Source organism: Eptatretus burgeri, chromosome 5, assembly GCF_056783735.1.
Source record: "Eptatretus burgeri isolate ZD-2024b chromosome 5, Ebu_testis_v1, whole genome shotgun sequence".
Lineage (NCBI taxonomy): Eukaryota > Metazoa > Chordata > Myxini > Myxiniformes > Myxinidae > Eptatretus > Eptatretus burgeri.
In genome coordinates this window covers 49,465,535-49,482,932 of record NC_140965.1, presented here as the reverse complement: position 1 = coordinate 49,482,932, position 17,398 = coordinate 49,465,535, and the positions used below count along the sequence as shown (strand labels likewise).

The window sequence follows — 17,398 nt, the reverse complement described above, 5'->3', positions numbered from 1 at the left end:
GTAAGTACATGTGTAGTTAGCCCCAAACCCGTTGTTTAGAGGGAATAAATGTGATTCATTCGGGCTGCGACCCTTTGAGATAGTCGTTTTTCTGTTCTATCTTTATTTTGAACCAATCACGTCTCAACCGCCATCACACAACAACCACCAACCACAACGCCGCTTCACAACAACAACAACAACAACAACGCCAACAGCCACGACCTTTACCTTCACAACTCGCTCCCGCAAACATCGCATCACCGCCATTCCAAACGTCGCCATGGCCATGGACTACCACTTTAAACCCTCCACCACCTTCGCCTCTCCTTCTGCAGCCATTGCCGCACCGTTTGTGGGCACCGAGCGTCAGGCTGTCCTGGCCTCGTGCGGGACGCGCGCCGAGCCGCGGGTGAAAAGTGCGGCCTTTCCGAGGAGAATTCGGATCAGGAATGATACACGCCCACTTCTGATCTGTCCAATCAGCAAGCGCGGGGCGGTTTGGCCCCGCCTCCAGGCACGTCGGAGTAGAATCGATATATGCAAATTCTCGGATCAGGGTAGACTCAAGCCCCTTTTTCTCCGTCCAATGGGCGAGCGTGGCTGTTCAAGATTCAACCAGCTCGTTTCAAGATTCAACCAGCGTGGCTGGTTCAAGATCCGAGCTCGTTCTGATCCAGAAATTTGCATATGGGTTCTCCTGCCGGACTATAAAGCGCCGAGCGCGGGGCGAATTGAGTCAGTTTTTTTCGGTCGAGTCAGTTGGAGAAGAATCAAGGCGAGTTGGAGAAGAGTCAAGTCAGTTGGAGAAGAGTCAAGTCAGTTGGAGAAGAGTCAAGGCGAGTTTGAGAAGAGTCAAGTCGGGTCTGGAGGAGAGTCAGTCTGTCGGGGTTCGGAGTCTGTCGGGGAGCTGCAGAGAGAGGAAGCCTGGAGCCTGGAGCGCGGTCGAGGTGATTTGTTGCAGTCAGCTGAGGAGAATTGCGGAGGGGACCGGATAGCTCGGGTCCGAGGCAAGGAAGACGGCGGTCGGCGACGAGCTCGCAGTGGAGTCGCTCGTCGCGGGACCCAAGCAAGCCAGCTATCCTCTTTCCCCAGAGCATCAACAATTCCCCCCTTCCCCCCCCCCCCCCGTGCTGAGATAGTGCAAAAAGGGGGGCCCCGTTCCCACCCCACTCCAAGCAGTGCCAACGAAACCCGCGAAGGAGCGCGGAGTCGGGGCACCGCTGCGCCGCCACATTTGCGGCTCATCACAAGACATGGGTAGGATCCACCCGGTCTCGCGGCCCACAGGCCCCGTCTGCCCCCTTGTCTTTGAGGGTGGCCCTTTTCTTTTGCTTTTGAGTAAATGTGTTGCCGGCGCCGTCTGTAAAGTAAAACTGTGTAAGTGTTGCCGTGTGCTCGCGTAGTCGCTAGTAGATCTGCGTTGTTGTGTTTCTTTTGTTACATCTGCTTTTGGTGCATAATTGTTGTAATTGTATATGTGTGCTCTCCGTGTGCCGCGGAATAAATGTGCATTATGTTGAACTCTTTTTTCCCGTTTCGCTTCGTCTTCTTTAATTGAATCTCCATCTTGCTTCACGTAAAGGGTTGGTAGTGGGCTTAATACGCCCGATAATTAATCGGAACCGTCGAGGCCGACGATAACACCGCTCGGTTATCCCGATAGTACGGAACGGGTCGCTTAAGTGGCCCGTGTCCGGAGTCGACCTGCGGCGAGGTGCGATCGCCCGGTCTACCCTCCGCGTGGGTACTTAGGTAGGTCGAATTTGGCGAACAACCCTATCCCACGCGGGGGGCCGATTGGCACGATCGTGGTGAGGCCGAAAGGCCCACCCGTGACTAGCTCCCGGCGTTAGTCTGAGAGGGTCACGACAGAATTGTCCGTCCGGTGGGCGAAGTGCCGCGATTCGAGTTACGTGGCCGTTCGCATGCCGGCGGGCGCGAATTCGCAACAATACATACATACACATACATACGAGTGAGGGTTCAATTCCTGAGGAGTTGAGGACAGGGTTAATCGTGCCGATATAGAAGGGAAAGGGCAATGTTCAAGATCCGGGGAAGTACAGGGACATTATGCTCCTCAGTCATGTAATGAAGGTGCTGGAGAGGAATCTGGATGGGAGGATAAAAACGAGTGTGGAGATGGAGATTGGAGAAGAGCAGCAGGGGTTTAGAAAGGGGAGGGGGACGATAGATGAGATGCTCGTGCTGAGACAGCTGGTGTAAAAGAGGTTGAAGGTGCAAGGTGAGATGGCATTGGGATTTGTGGACCTGGAGAAGGCATACGACACTGTCCCTGAGAGAGATGGTGATGGTGACACTAAGATAGATGAGAGTGCCGGAAGCAGAAGTCAGCTTGGTGGAAGGATATATAAAGTGAACGAAGGGAAGAGTTTTGGTTGGTACTGGGATGTCTGAGGAGTTCAGTGTTGTGGTGGAGTCTGCGGGCCTACGGGGAAGGGCATGGTGATGATGCATGATGGGCGTGATGATGAGAGGAGCGTCCGACACGGCTCAGAGATCGTTTTATTTCTGGTCTGCGAGACGCAAAGATGGTAGCAGCCATCCTGCGATTGACCGACATCACATTCGACTCGGCGGTCGTGACTGCTTCGTCTGTCGAGCAGACACTCACGGATGTCCGCGCCATTGCTGGCCAGGACGTAATGAGTAGCTCCAGCTGGGGCATGTCGGCTAATCCCGAGGTCCACGCGGTGACCGCACAAGTGCCGCAGGTCGTGCAGCCCGGAGTCCGAGCGATGGCTCAAGTGCCGCAGGTCGCACGCGCGCCTGGCGGTGCGGGACGAGGGGCACCGCAGCACGGTCGCACCGGGGGCGAAGGGGCACCGCAGCACGGTCGCACCGGGAGCGAAGGGGCACCGCAGCACGGTCGCACCTGGAGCGAAGGGACTTTCCGCGGCTGCTGGGGGTGTGGGGGTCCGCACCTGCGACAAATGTGCCCGTATAAGAACACCGTGTGTTTGCATTGTCACAAGGTGGGACATTTGAAGCGTGTGTGTCGGATGGCGGGGGCCTCTGTTGGGATCTTGGATGACGAGGTGCGAGAGGACCCCAGTGACCTGGAGATCGGCCTGCAACCGGGGCCTGACGATGCCGGCGAGCCGGAGCGGGAGATGCAACCACGGTTGAGTCTGTTTTCCGTTGGTTCGGAGATGACGACGCCTTTCACGGTGGAGGTTGAAGTGAATGGCCAACCGACTGAGTTTTGCGTGGATACCGGGGCGGCAGTGTCGGTCATGGATGAGCGGGCGGCTCGTGGTCTTCGCGGTATTCGCCTGGTCAAGACGGCCTTGTCGTTATACACGTACACCGGTGAGGCGATTGCACCGCTTGCGAGGGCCGACGTCTCAGTGCGCTACCGAGATCGACGCGCCCGGCTCTCGGTGTTCGTTGTACGAGGGGAGGGGCCCGCCCTTTTGGGTCGGGACTGGCTGGCGCACCTCGGACTGGATCTCCGGTTCGTACCTCCAGATGTGCCAGTGCTCTCTTCGAGGCCTTCGTCGAGTATCGAGGGCGAGGTTCTGGCGGCGGGGGCCGCGTCGATGCAGCGGGAGCGGCCGTTCGTTGCTGCCTGCGGCGGTGATGTGCAGTTCGGGAGCGGCGAGAGCCGGATCAGCTCTCGCGATGAGTTCCCGCGCTTCGGCAGGGTTCGTGAGGCAATGCGCGTCGGTGTTGTGCAGGCAGCTTCAACAGGTGACGGTGAGCCCGTGGCGTTAAAGGGAGTCGCGAGTCACAACATCGAGTCGACAACCAAGAAGCGGACTCGTGATGTGGGTTGTGGATTGTTGTTCATGGCATATGTGTTTTTCCTTGCTCTAGTGATGCAGTTTAACGTTGTTGAAATAAATGCCAGCAGTTCTCGTGTAAAAGTGGATTTGGCGGAGATCAGTCAATGGGAGTTGTATTATGGTCAATGTGATGTGGGGGCTTCAGGAGCGGTGGTGGCGAATAAAAAGGTTGGGTTGGCCTTCCATTGTCCCGGGCCGCAGGTAGTTGTTTTGTCATGTGCTGGGATTTTATCAGAAAAGCGCGCTGTACGGAAAAATGAGTTTGCAATGCTTCGAATAATGTTCGTAGTGATTTATAACGAGCCTATGATTGCAGTGTGGTTTAAATGGAGTTGCTCCCGTCTAGCTGCCGTATGGGTCTCGGAGGTCGACTCGGAACCAAGACTGGTGCCCTGGTCGGCGTTACCCCCACCTCTGGTTGCGAGCGCAGCTCTCTGTGTTCGCTCAAGGCCGTTGGGGCGGGCGTTGGCGTCTCAACTGATTGTGGTGCGTGAGTTGTTTTGGAGCATTAAATGCGTACAGCCAGCGGCGCTGTTCAGTGCCCCCGGCCAAGGTCGATCAAGGCTGGCGCCACGGCTTCCAGACAGCGGGCTTCCGGCCTCGGAATGTTTATCTACGTCGGGTCTGCCTGGGGGGAGTGGGCCGGAGGCGTTTGATGGTGCCGGGGGAGGTTGGCTCGAAAGGTCCCCACGACCTCGGCGAGGGCCATGTCAGCATGGGCCGCCTGGGGGCGTTTTTGCTGCGTAGTGCTGCTGTGCTTCTCATTTGCTGCTTCATATCGGTAACGCGGTCAGGGTGGGGGGGGGGGGTGCTTTGTACACCTCCGTCTTTGGAACCTGGCCTTTACTGCTCCACTCGCTCGCATCGACACATTATATGATGTGCTGTGCTGTTATACTTCACTATTTTCATTTTACTTCCATGATTATTATACGGAGTCCTTCGTGTTCTGTATGCTTCTTATAATGGTAATCATTTAATAATCATAGTTTTAGGGGGGAGGAGTGTGGTGGAGTCTGCGGGCCTACGGGGAAGGGCATGGTGATGATGCATGATGGGCGTGATGATGGGAGGAGTGGTCGTGGGGGTCAGTGTATCGGCAAGGGATATGAGGTGTGCGCGCCGCCTGAGGCGTCGTAGTAATGCTGGAGTTGGCCGGCTCGTGAGTGTGCCGAATACGGAATAAAGGGGAGCCGCGGGCACAGTACGCCCGCGCTCGCACTTGTGCAACACAGCCCGGCTCGACTGTTCCTCCGCATCGTGTCTGCCTGCTAAGCATCTCCCATTTCAGTACATTACAAGTGTGAACATCAGTTTGAGCAGGGAAGCTCTCTCGGCCAACTCATGTTCATCATGGTGATGGAGCTGGTAAGCAGGAAGCTGAGTTTGAGGGGTAGTATGAGGAGGATGCTGTATGCAGACGATCTGGCCGTCGTGCTGGAGAGTGGGCGGGAGATGCAGGAAGTCCTGGGAGAGTGGAAGGAGGCATTTGAGGATCCTGGGCTGAAAATGAGTATGGAGAACACTGAGGTGCCATGGGATGGGCAATCGAGAAAAGAAATGAATATCAGGTTAGAGGGGAAGGAGATCAGACAGGGAAATAGGTTTGAGTATCTGGGAGGGACAGAGTGACTGGGGATGATAAGTCTGAGGCAGAGGTGCGGAGGAGGATTCAGGTGGGTGCAAATGCGTGAAGGAGGGTAGAGGGAGTAATGGCAGACAGAAATATGTCAAGAAAAATGAAAGGGAAGGTTCTGATGTCATGTGTAACATCGGCCTAACATTAAGGCGTGGAGATGGTGGCACTGACAGAGAGACAACAACAGGGGCTGCAGATTTGTGAGAACAACTGGGTCAGGAGGACTGTGGGAGTGAAGATGGTGGATAGAAAGAGGATGGATGAACTGAGGGAGGAGATTGATGTGCAGATGAGCTTGACGGGGAGATTGGTGAAATACCGGCTGAGATGGGCTGGACACAGATGGGGGGAGAGAGAATGGCAAACAGAGTGGATAGCTTGAGGGAGCAAGGTAGGAGGAAAAAGAGGTAAACAGCGGTTTAGATGGGAGGATTGTATGAGGAGGGAAATCCATAAGGTAGGGGTGGTTCTGTTCTGTTCTTGCGTTTGGCAGCTTGGTTGCCTGGTAGCTGTAATTTCTTGGAGCGTGGCTGTGCCGCTGATGCTGTACCCCTCTACCAGTACACTGCTACTCATTTTGCCGACCTCGGAACGATGAAGGGGTGGTTTGAGAGTGGAGAGAGTTGGCTGACGACATAGTGAGATGGAGGAGTATCACGGTCAAGGCAGGGCAGAAGCTTGGAGCCATCGGACCTCACCCCTTATAAAAGGAAGAGGAGGAGGAGGAGGAGGAGAACGAAAATTAAATTCAGGCTGTAATACAACAAAATGTGAAAAAAATCAAGGGTGTGAATACTTTCTGAAGGCACTGTAGCACAATATTTCAAAAAGTTGTGGATGGATTATCACAAAACCTGGTGGATGAGGTGACAAGACCAAGCTTATTATATTTTGGGAAGGTCCGGATGTAGATCTGGCCTGTCAGTGGAATACAACATGTAAACTGTTCAGCCTGATGGAGGTATGTGCTCTAATGAGTGCCATTCTCGTTCATCTCTGCTTTACATGCTTTGCCTGTAATTCCTCCTTATCTCTCCCAGCCTTCAAATGACTACTTTTTCGAAATCCAAATGCAATTTCTATCTTACACATCCTGGTATCAAAAATTCCTCTCTTCTCCACTGTGACTTGTCAGTGCTTCAACTCAGCCACACCCCACTCTTCTTATTTATGAAATCCACAAGCCCCAATAGCCTCACAGGAAGTTGATATTTAAAGTCATCTACAAACTAAGAAAGGAAACTTCAACTTAGATATGCAAAATGCTTTCATCAAAGTATAATCTTTCTTGTCCTCTACCTATCTACAGCCCCCACCCTCAAACTTCCCTTTCTCCAGATATTGAGTTAATGTTATCTTTAAAACAAAACAAAGAGCTTAAATGCACAGCTGGGCAGGAAGTCTCACTTTATTACAATTATAATGACTGTTGCAACTATAACAAAATGAAAAACAATACACATACATGCAAAAAAATACCATGTTCCAATAACTTTTCTGCAGAAATGGACCTTCCTTACCTGGGTTCCTCCATTGGTCTCCACTCAATGTAATGGTACTCGTGCTGCACTTTCACCAACCATTCGAGCAACACTGATGATGTGTTGTCCAAATTGTGATCTGAGGCTACCCTGCAAGCAGCACAAACACACAAGACAGACAACAAAATAACAAACTTCCAAGTGGCCAGTAAGCTTACATCCAATTATTGTACAAGCAAAGTCGTGGAATCCATCATTGCTGCCGATGTCAATTTCTACTTAATTTCAAACAGCCTGATCTCTGATTGTCAGTCTTGTTTGTCATTGTCAGTCTTGATTGTCAGACTTGTCAGTCAGGTCAGGTTCGATCTGTGACCTGCTACAGGTACCATGTAAACCTGTACTAACCTGTTCCATGGTCGGGTTGTCGGCGACTAAACCGTCTCCCCCACCAGGTTTTCTGGTGAGGAGGGTGTTTGGATATGAACACCCAACAGGATTAAAAACAAAACCTGTCAAAGGGCGGAGGAGCTCCTTGTGAGCCAACGGCCATCCATATCTAGTGCCCAACTGTGTCTGCGGACGTCCTCCTGCAGCTGGGTTACTTCTTTTTAGGAGGTTGGTGGCAGGATTTGCACTCCGGCCACCGTAAAACCCTTCATTCCGCAAAACGCAAAAAAATCTGAAAACCCACTCCGTGGGAGTACCTCCTGTGCAGCTTCCCTTCGCAGGGCAGCTCACCGGATGACGGGATTGGGGCAAAGCCTTCGGGACCCCCAATCTTTGATGATAGGAGGGAAACCACGGGGTAACATCCATGGGTCAGATTGCGGGAGAGTGTTTCGGAGTGGTGCTGAGGTGTCGTCCACCAGACGGCGGTCTCCTTGGGTTAACCTGAGGCGGTCCCTTCGGGTGGGTGCCTGGAATGTCCTATCCCTAAGAGAGGATGATCACCTGTCTCTGTTATCATCTGAGCTCAAGCGTTTGGACATCGGGATTGCAGCTCTCTCTGAGGTTCGGAGACCGGATTGCGGTGAGATAATGGTGGGTGGTTACACCTACTATTGGTCTGGTCGCTCTGATGGTTACCATACCCAAGGAGTTGCTGTAGCTGTGTCCAATAAGCTGACCCAAATGATAATTGAGGTAACACCGGTCAACGAGCGTATTATGAGATTAAGGATTCGTCACTCCTTAAGGCCCAGTCACACCTTGACGTTTTAGCCAGCGATGGCAACGTATTAAAATGTATGTAAAACGCTGGCTTACGTTGAACTTTTGATGTTTTTTTTTAAAGATTCGGACGTATTCATAGCGACTTGGTCTTATGTATAACGCATTGGTAACTACACAGAATGTTTCGTTGTGTTATAGATAACTTATACCAACGAATGCTGAACCTGTTGTTGGCCTACACAACCTATGCCCAACGATAGTCTAACTCAGGCATAGCGCGTTGCATGCATCGCCGACGATGTCGTGACGTAGCCTATGAAAAGGCTGACGCACAACGATTCGAATCATAACTGCCATAGAAATGGAAGTGACAACATCGCGGTCACACCTTGGCGATCTTGCCAGCGTATGCCGACGTAACAAAAAGTGTGTCTAAAACGTTGGGGCACGTCAAATACGGTATGGGTAAGTTTGGTATGCGCGAGTAGAACGCTAAATACGCTATCATAAGTCGTAGTAAGTAGAGTACGTCAAGAAATTTTAAACATGTTCAAAATTTTACGACGTACTCGGCGTATGACACACGTTCGCATGCGATGGGGATAAGTTTTACACACGATATGTGGACGCTTACACACGTCCACAAAGGCTACTTATAAGCTACTCATAAGTTGAAACACGTCGCGGTAATGTCTTTTTTACGCGAAACTTATTTCTAACTTATGTTTGACGTGCTTTGAACCAATTCTTTACGTAGCCCCAACACACATCGACGTATGTAGACGTATTCCAATGACGTCTTCCGGTCGACAAAAAAAATAAATGAACGTGTTTCTAGCTTACAACTGCCATATAAAGACGTGTTCCCAGCGGTTTTGGGAATTGGTATATAAAAATGCTGCTCATAAAAGGGGAACCCAACAGTGTTTTCAAGTCCTTTTTGAGTCGATGTCCATGTCAGCAGTAACAGTATCAGTATCAGTATCTGTATTAGTATTAGTAGTAGTTTGTTCATGTTGGCAGTAGTAGGTGGGTGTGAGGGGGAAGGTGTGGGTTATGATGGATCGTCCTTGCGTCCGCGTGTCCACGGGTAGGTTCCTAGGCTGCCACTCAACGATTTAAATGGCTGCATCTCCACTATTGAAACCAGACGCTTGCGCTCAACAATTTGAATTTTTTTACACTCAACGACTTTTAAACGGTACCACTCAGCTAGTTTCATTGTTTACAATGAACGATTTAAATTGCTGTCACTCGCCTTTGTTTTATTTTGTTTTTTTTTTTGACGCTGGGGTTTGGAAATTTGAAGCGTTTCTTCTGAACGTGTTAAAACGCTCAAACTCGACTATTTTAAATAGACGCTGCCGATGGACAATTGGAATCATAGCCAAGCTAGACATCGAAGTGTGAACATCCTCGTCATGCTGAAGAAAAGCTTGAAGAATGCTGCAAATAAGTGTCCTGGCCGTGGCCGTGGACGCTGACGCAAGGACGATCCATTATACCGACATCTTTCAGCCTATGAGTAACTTAAAAGTAATGTCTGTCGACGTGTGGCAACGATCGCGTAACGTGCCAACAACATGTTAATCATAGGTTAGAAATAAGTTTCGGGTACTCTAAACATTACCTCGGCGTGTCTCAACTTATGATTAACTTACAAGTAGCATGTGTTGACGTCTGTCAACGATCGCAGACCGTGCCTACAACTTGTGGCCAGCGTAGCGGAATGTGTGAGTCATACGCCGGCATACGTCGTGAAATTTCAAGCATGAAAAAATTTGAGGACAACCAAAAAGTACAACGTTTAAAGCCAACGTACAACGACGTATGGCAACGTACTACGACGTATGCCAGCGTGCTCTCAATGCTATCAAAACTTACCCATAACGTATTCAACGTGTGCCAGCGTTTTAGAAAAAAAATTCAAAAATCGGCATACGTTGGCTAAAACGTCAAGGTGTGACCGGGCCTTTAGGTGTCATTTCCCTGGTCTCTATTTATGCTCCGACTGAGGCGAGTGATCTCACCGTGAAGGATGCATTCTACGCCACACTCGAGTCTGTGGTTGATCAGTGCCCCAGACGAGATACACTTCTAGTCTTGGGGGATTTCAATGCATCGACTGGAACTGATAGGGACGGTTATGAGGTGTGTGTTGGTTGTGTGTATGAGGAACTATGAACCAGAATAGCACTAAGTTCCTTGACTTTGCAAGAAGTCATGGACTTAGGGTGGCTGGTTCATGGTTTCAGCGCCCACAAGCTCATCGCTGGACTTGGTATTCCAACGCTGGCGGTGTGGCAAAGGAGATTGACCATGTCCTCATTGACGGTCGTTGGAGGATGATCCAGAACTGCAGGGTCTACCGGAGTGCTCAGTTCCTCAATACTGACCACAGGCTTGTTGTAGCAACTCTAAAGCTACACCTTAAATCCTGGAGAATGGTACCATCCCAGCCTAGGCTGGATGTTGCCAAGCTCAGGGATGAGAGAGTAGCTGGAGTTTGCGAACAGGCTGAGTGGACACTTGGGGGGTCTGGGTGCTTTGGGGGGTCCTGAAGAGTTGTGGAGCACCTTCAAGACCACCGTCCTTGATGTTGCCGGTGGATGCCTTGGAGTTCACCGCAGGGCAAAGAAGAATTTTGTCTCTCAAGGGACACTGGATACCATTGACCAGAGTCGCAGGGCCAGGCTGAATGGCAGAGCTGAGCTGTTCAGGGAGCTGAGGCGTAAAACTGTACGTGCACTGAGGGTGGACAAGGAGGCCTATGTGCGAGGAATCTGTGAGGGGGTAGAGCATCACCTGTGGACAGGTGATTCTCGTCCCGCTTACAGGGGAATTCGCGCATTACGTTCATCCAAGCCCATCCCTCGGAGCACTGCAGTTCGAGCAGAGAGTGGTCGGCTCTTGACAGAGGAGTCTGAAGTGAAGGCCCGCTGGGCCAGTTACTTTGAGCGGTTGTACCAGGCTGATCCCCCAGCTGTCGAGTTGGACGTCAAGGGTGTTACAATCCCTGTTGCTGACCCTCGAATCAACTGTGGTCCACCATCGCTTGTGGAAACACGGGCTGCGGTGAACCAGTTGAAACGGGGCAAAGCTCCAGGGATCTGTGGCATCCATGCTGAACTTCTCAAGGCTGGTGGAAATGCTGCACTCGTGTCGTTGCATGCAGTTTTGTGCTCTGCCTGGAACACAGGCATCATCCCAACTGACTGGAAGAGGGGCCTTGTTGTCCCTCTCTGGAAAGGAAAGGGTGATCGCCAAGACTGCAACAACTACCGAGGGGTGACGCTGCTCTCAGTGCCGGGCAAGGTCTTTGCTCGGATAATTCTTGATAGGGTTCGCCACCATCTGCTTGAGCACCAGCATCCAGAGCAATCAGGCTTTACACCAAAGAGGTCAACGATTGACCGTATCCTTGCACTTCGTGTCCTCACCGAACGCAGACGAGAGTTTCGGCAGGGGCTGCTTGCAGCATATGTTGATATCTGTAAAGCGTTCGATTCAGTGAATCGGGATGTCCTCTGGAGGATTCTTGGTCTTCGTGGGGTGCCACCGAAACTGATCGATCTGATGTCTGAACTCTACTCTGGTACTGAGAGTGCTGTGAAGTGTGGTGGTACCATCTCTGACTTATTTCCAGTTGTTACTGGAGTCCGTCAGGGATGTGTACTTGCCCCCACACTTTTCAGCACTTGTATGGACTGGATTTTTGGGAGGATGTCAGAGAGATCAAGTTGCGGTGCATCGTTTGGCAATGTCAAGATCTCGGACCTTGATTTTGCAGATGATGCAGTCATCTTTGCGGAGACTTTAGACATCCTCTTGGGGGCCCTCGAGGTGCTGAATGAGGAGTCGGAGCCGTTGGGATTGCAGTTTCTTGGGTCAAAACTAAGATCCAGGCTTTCGGTGACATCTTGGATGCTGCTGTCCTGTCTGTGTCTGTTTGTGGTGAGGATGTTGAGGTCGTGGATAGATTCACTTACCTTGGCAGTGATATTCATGTCTCCGCAGGTTGTGAGCCGGAGGTCAATAGACGTCTGGGTCGGGCCTGGGAGTCATGGATTCACTGGATCATGGGGTGTGGCGCTGCCGGTACCTGTGCGGGAGGACGAAAGTCCGAGTCTTCAGGTCCTTGGTACTTCCAGTCTTGCTCTATGGGTGCGAGACTTGGACTTTGACCAAGGATCTGAGACGGAGACTTAATTCCTTTGGTACCAGGTCTCTTCGGAGAATCCTTGGCTATCGCTGGTCGGATTTTGTGTCCAACGAGCGGTTGCTGAGAGAGACTCGGATGAGATTTGTTACCTGCATAGTCCGTGAGCGTCAGCTGCGGCTGTATGGACATGTGGCTCGTTTTCCTGATGCTGATCCTGCTCACCAGATTCTCTCAGCGAGGGAGTCTCATGAGTGGAGGAGGCCAGTGGGCCGACCACGTGCTTCATGGTTGCAGCAGGTTGACCATCATCTCAAGGAGATGGGGATGGGCCTGGCATCTGCCTGGGGGATGGCCAGACGGAGGCCCCTGGAGTACCGGCGGAAAGTGGACGCAGCGACGCGCTGTTCTGGCACATGCTCCCATACCTGACCTGACCTTATCTCTCAGCATCAGCTTGGATTCCATCCCAAACTCTCAACGATGGCCATGCTGCTGTTTTTTCTCTCAGCAATGGACAGAGGCCACAAATCTTAAGCACGAGGACCTTCTCACTGCACACACCACATCTTCGGCAGTCAACACAGTCTGGCATCCTGCACCACCTGTCAAGCTCATGACTTGCTGCACACAAGGCCACCTTTATGCTTGTCCTTCTAATTTCCTTCACTTGCACAGTCAATGTAACGCTATCAATTTAATGAATGGGATACCTCCTTTTCTCCCCCATTGGAGGTTGGAGCACCTCAAAGTCAGTGTTGGGCACAGTCGTATTCCTCAGCCAGATAAATTACCTATCCTATAATCTGGAAAACTCTCTTGCTTTATACAGGTTACTTTACATTGCACAAGCAACCCACTGACAGACAAACAACAGCTGTGTCACTCTCTGCTAATGTGGAATTAATTTGGACTTGAACCTGTGAGCCATGACAGAAGGAGGCTACATAATGCTGCCGCCATTATGGGAGACGAAGCGAGGTGCTTACAATGACAATTATAGATGAGCTGGTGCAATTTCAAAGTGAAAATGCCATCCTTTTGTGCCGTCTTAAGGTGCTAAAGGATAGATCGTTTTATTGTGCCCCACGGTCCCAGGAATTGTAACATATCAAGCAACATAAACAGGAATTATCAAGAAAACAGCGGGCAAAGTGGCTCAACGTTTAGTGCTGTTCTGCACAAACAAATTATGAAATAATTAAACAAGAGAACACAGTCATATTCAAGCCCTGTTAACCTGGTCTGGGATGAAAAGTTAACCATGTTCAAGCCCTGTTAACCTGGTCTGGGATGAAAAGTTAACCATGTCTTCTTTCATTGAAGACACAGCGAGGGGCCCTTCAGAAAGAGTTGTTTCGCATAAAAGAAAGTGATAGTCCAATCTAGGAAACCTCATGTGGAGACCGTGCAGATAGTGCAATCTAGGAAACCTCATGTGGAGATCGTGCAGATAGTGCAATCTAGGAAACCTCATGTGGAGACCGTGCAGATAGTCCAATCTAGGAAACCTCATGTGGAGATCGTGCACATAGTCCAATCTCGGAAACCTCATGTGGAGACCGTGCACATAGTCCAATCTAGGAAACCTCATGTGGAGACCGTGCAGATAGTGCAATCTAGGAAACCTCATGTGGAGATCGTGCAGATAGTGCAATCTAGGAAACCTCATGTGGAGATCGTGCAGATAGTGCAATCTAGGAAACCTCATGTGGAGACCGTGCAGATAGTCCAATCTAGGAAACCTCATGTGGAGATCGTGCACATAGTCCAATCTAGGAAACCTCATGTGGAGACCGTGCAGATAGTGCAATCTAGGAAACCTCATGTGGAGACCGTGCAGATAGTGCAATCTAGGAAACCTCATGTGGAGATCGTGCAGATAGTGCAATCTAGGAAACCTCATGTGGAGACCGTGCAGATAGTGCAATCTAGGAAACCTCATGTGGAGACCGTGCAGATAGTCCAATCTAGGAAACCTCATGTGGAGACCGTGCAGATAGTCCAATCTAGGAAACCTCATGTGGAGATCGTGCAGATAGTCCAATCTAGGAAACCTCATGTGGAGATCGTGCAGATAGTCCAATCTAGGAAACCTCATGTGGAGATCGTGCAAATAGTCCAATCTTGGAAACCTCATGTGGAGATCGTGCAGATAGTCCAATCTAGGAAACCTCATATGGAAATCGTGCAGATAGTCCAATCTAGGAAACCTCATGTGGAGACCGTGAAGATAGTGCAATCTAGGAAACCTCATGTGGAGATCGTGCAAATAATCCAATCTTGGAAACCTCATGTGGAGATCGTGCAGATAGTCCAATCTAGGAAACCTCATATGGAGAATGGAGATCTTGTGGAGAGCTGAATATAGGAAACCTCATATGGAGATCTTGTGGAGAGCCGAATATAAGAAACCTCATATGGAGATCTTGTGGAGAGCCGAATATAGGAAACTTCATATGGAGCTGTACAGATAGTTCGATATAGGAAACCGATGACTGAAAAATGAATATCCAGCACTGCAAGCGATAATTAGAATGGCACTCGGTAGAGAGCATATCACCACCAGGCTGATTACTGATTAGTTTACATTTTGTATCCCACTGATCGGCCAGATATGCATCCGCACCTTAACCAAAATTTAATCGGCTTGTTCTCACTAACTCATCAACCAAGATTTGTCATATCATGTCCACAATGTTCAGAAATATCATGCCACTGTATATATCGTTTTTGGCCCTCTCTCTCAATGGTTAATATAATCACTTTTTAAAAATAATTTCATTCTCAGATCCAGATCCAGATTTGGATCTTCACCAAAGTCTAATCAATTTGTCCTTGTCACACACCCAACCTGTCCACCAAATTTTGACCAAATAATTCCATAACCTTTGAGATATCTTTCTTTACAGAACTAATATATAGTTATTTGCCCTATCTCTCAAGGGTGAAGAATCACAGAAAAATTCTTTCCCTCCAGCATGTTGCACCCACACCTCTTGCTCTGGCATGTTGCACCCACACCTCTCCCTCTGGCATGCTTTACCCACACCTCTCCCTCCGGCATGCTTTACCCACACCTCTTGCTCTGGCATGTTTCACCCACACCTCTCCCTCCGGCATGCTCCACCCACACCTCTCCCTCTGGCATGCTTTACCCACACCTCTCCCTCTGGCATACTCCACCCACACCTCTCCCTCCGGCATTCTCCACCCACACCTCTCCCTCTGGCATTCTCCACCCACACCTCTCCCTCTGGCATGTTGCACCCTCACCTCTCCCTCCGGCATGCTCCACCCACACCTCTTCCTCCGGCATTCTCCACCCACACCTCTCCCTCTGGCATTCTCCACCCACACCTCTCCCTCTGGCATGTTGCACCCTCACCTCTCCCTCCGGCATGCTCCACCCACACCTCTCCCTCTGGCATGCTACACCCACACCTCTCCCTGCGGCATACTCCACCCACACCTCTCCCTCCGGCATGCTCCACCCACACCTCACCCTCCGGCCTGTTCCACCCACACCTCTCCCTCCGGCTTGCTCCACCCACACCTCTCCATCCACCCTAGTCCATCCCCCACTCCCTCTTTGCGCTCCAAATTTCTCCTCCAACCCACCCTCAAAACTGTCACCCCCCCCCCAACCATCCCTCAAATCTTAAATTTTCCCTCCACGATAAATCCCGATCACTAAACTCACCCTCATCCAACAACACCTCCAAACTCTCTCCCTCCACCATACCCACATCCCCCCCATCACCTAAACTACTTCACCCCCTCCGCCGGCCCCCATACACCTCCAAACTCTACCTGCATCCTCTAATCGGCCTAAACTGTCAATCCATCAGACTCCACCCCACTTCGTACTAACCCCCCTTCAACCCCCCTCTGACCCCCACTGGAGCCGCACCATAACGCCATGCGGTTCTTGGGGTATTCCAGCCTTTCAATGGCGCCCAAGAAGAATGGAAGGGTATGCGCCGTATTTCTGGCGAGCAGAGCGAGCAGGACGGTCGGCTCCGTGAGGTGGGATTCAGGAAGGACGCGCTCCTCGGCGAAGAAAGCATCGGATGTCCGCACAACGAACAAAAAGAATACCAGGATACCCAGTGGAACAAAACACCAAACTTGCCGTGGAACGGCCATTGGGGGTATGTGGGGACGAGGGGAGGGGGGCACAGAATAGGAAACACGTGAGGGAAGAATGGGAAGACAGAGACAACACGACACAACCGCAAAGAAGGAACGGAAACCCAGGGGGTGGGGCTTGCGATTGGGAGGAGGAGTAAGGGGAGGGGCATGATCAAGAGGCGGAGCATGATAAAGAGGCGGGGCATGATAAGGAGGCGGGGCATGATCAAGAGGCGGGGCATGAAAAGGAGGCGGGGCATGATAAGGAGGCGGGGCATGATCAAGAGGCGGAGCATGATAAGGAGGCGGGGCATGAAAAGGAGGCGGGGCATGATAAAGAGGCGGGGCATGATCAAGAGGCGGAGCATGATAAGGAGGCGGGGCATGATCAAGAGGCGGGGCATGATAAGGAGGCGGGGCATGATGAAGAGGAGGGGAATGAAGAGACGAGACGGCAGATGGCAGGGAATTCCCCATCAGAACAACCGATAAGGAACATCATGCAATGGCTACTACTCACGGACATTCCCATTTGGGTTGTTTTTATTTTTGTTTTTTTTATCAATACCAGTGTCGGAAAAAGGTTTTCGATTGAAAATAATAAATAAATAAATAAAATCGTTCATTGAATAAATTCCCTTTAAAATGATCACAGAGTGGGAGATGTTTGCAGATCCATTCGGTAACAAGTTACGACTACCTAATTCGAGCCGGAATATTCATTGCGCACAGAGACGCAGAATTCGAGATGTATTCTTTAAATGTATTAGTTTAAAAAAATGTATCATTAACATGAATTATATTCACCTTTTAAATCTTGGCACGAATTAACAAATTAAATCTCAATTCAAACAGCAGCACAATGTCAACCTTGGTAACATACATCTGCCCTTTCCACTTTGCTCTGTCTATATAACCGATCGTCGGCATCGCTCCCTCTGGAGCCTTCGAGCTCGCTCTTCCATGAGCCTCGACCTGACCTGCATTGAAAAACAAATACATTTGAAAAAACTGAACG

General features: G+C 50.6%; 1 protein-coding gene across 1 annotated transcript in view; it reads right to left on the bottom strand.

The window, feature by feature from the left end:
- LOC147026400 (procollagen galactosyltransferase 1-like) overlaps positions 1–16,515 on the bottom strand; it is a 67,153-nt gene extending 50,638 nt beyond the window's left edge. The window contains exons 1-2 of the mRNA XM_085881805.1: positions 16,160–16,515; positions 6,951–7,061 (exon numbers count right to left, since the gene is read on the bottom strand). Of these exons, the coding sequence (XP_085737931.1) occupies positions 6,951–7,061; positions 16,160–16,395 (347 nt within the window). The 5' untranslated portion in view covers positions 16,396–16,515. The remainder of the gene's footprint in view (positions 1–6,950; positions 7,062–16,159) is intronic.
- Positions 16,516–17,398: the final 883 nt, after the last annotated feature.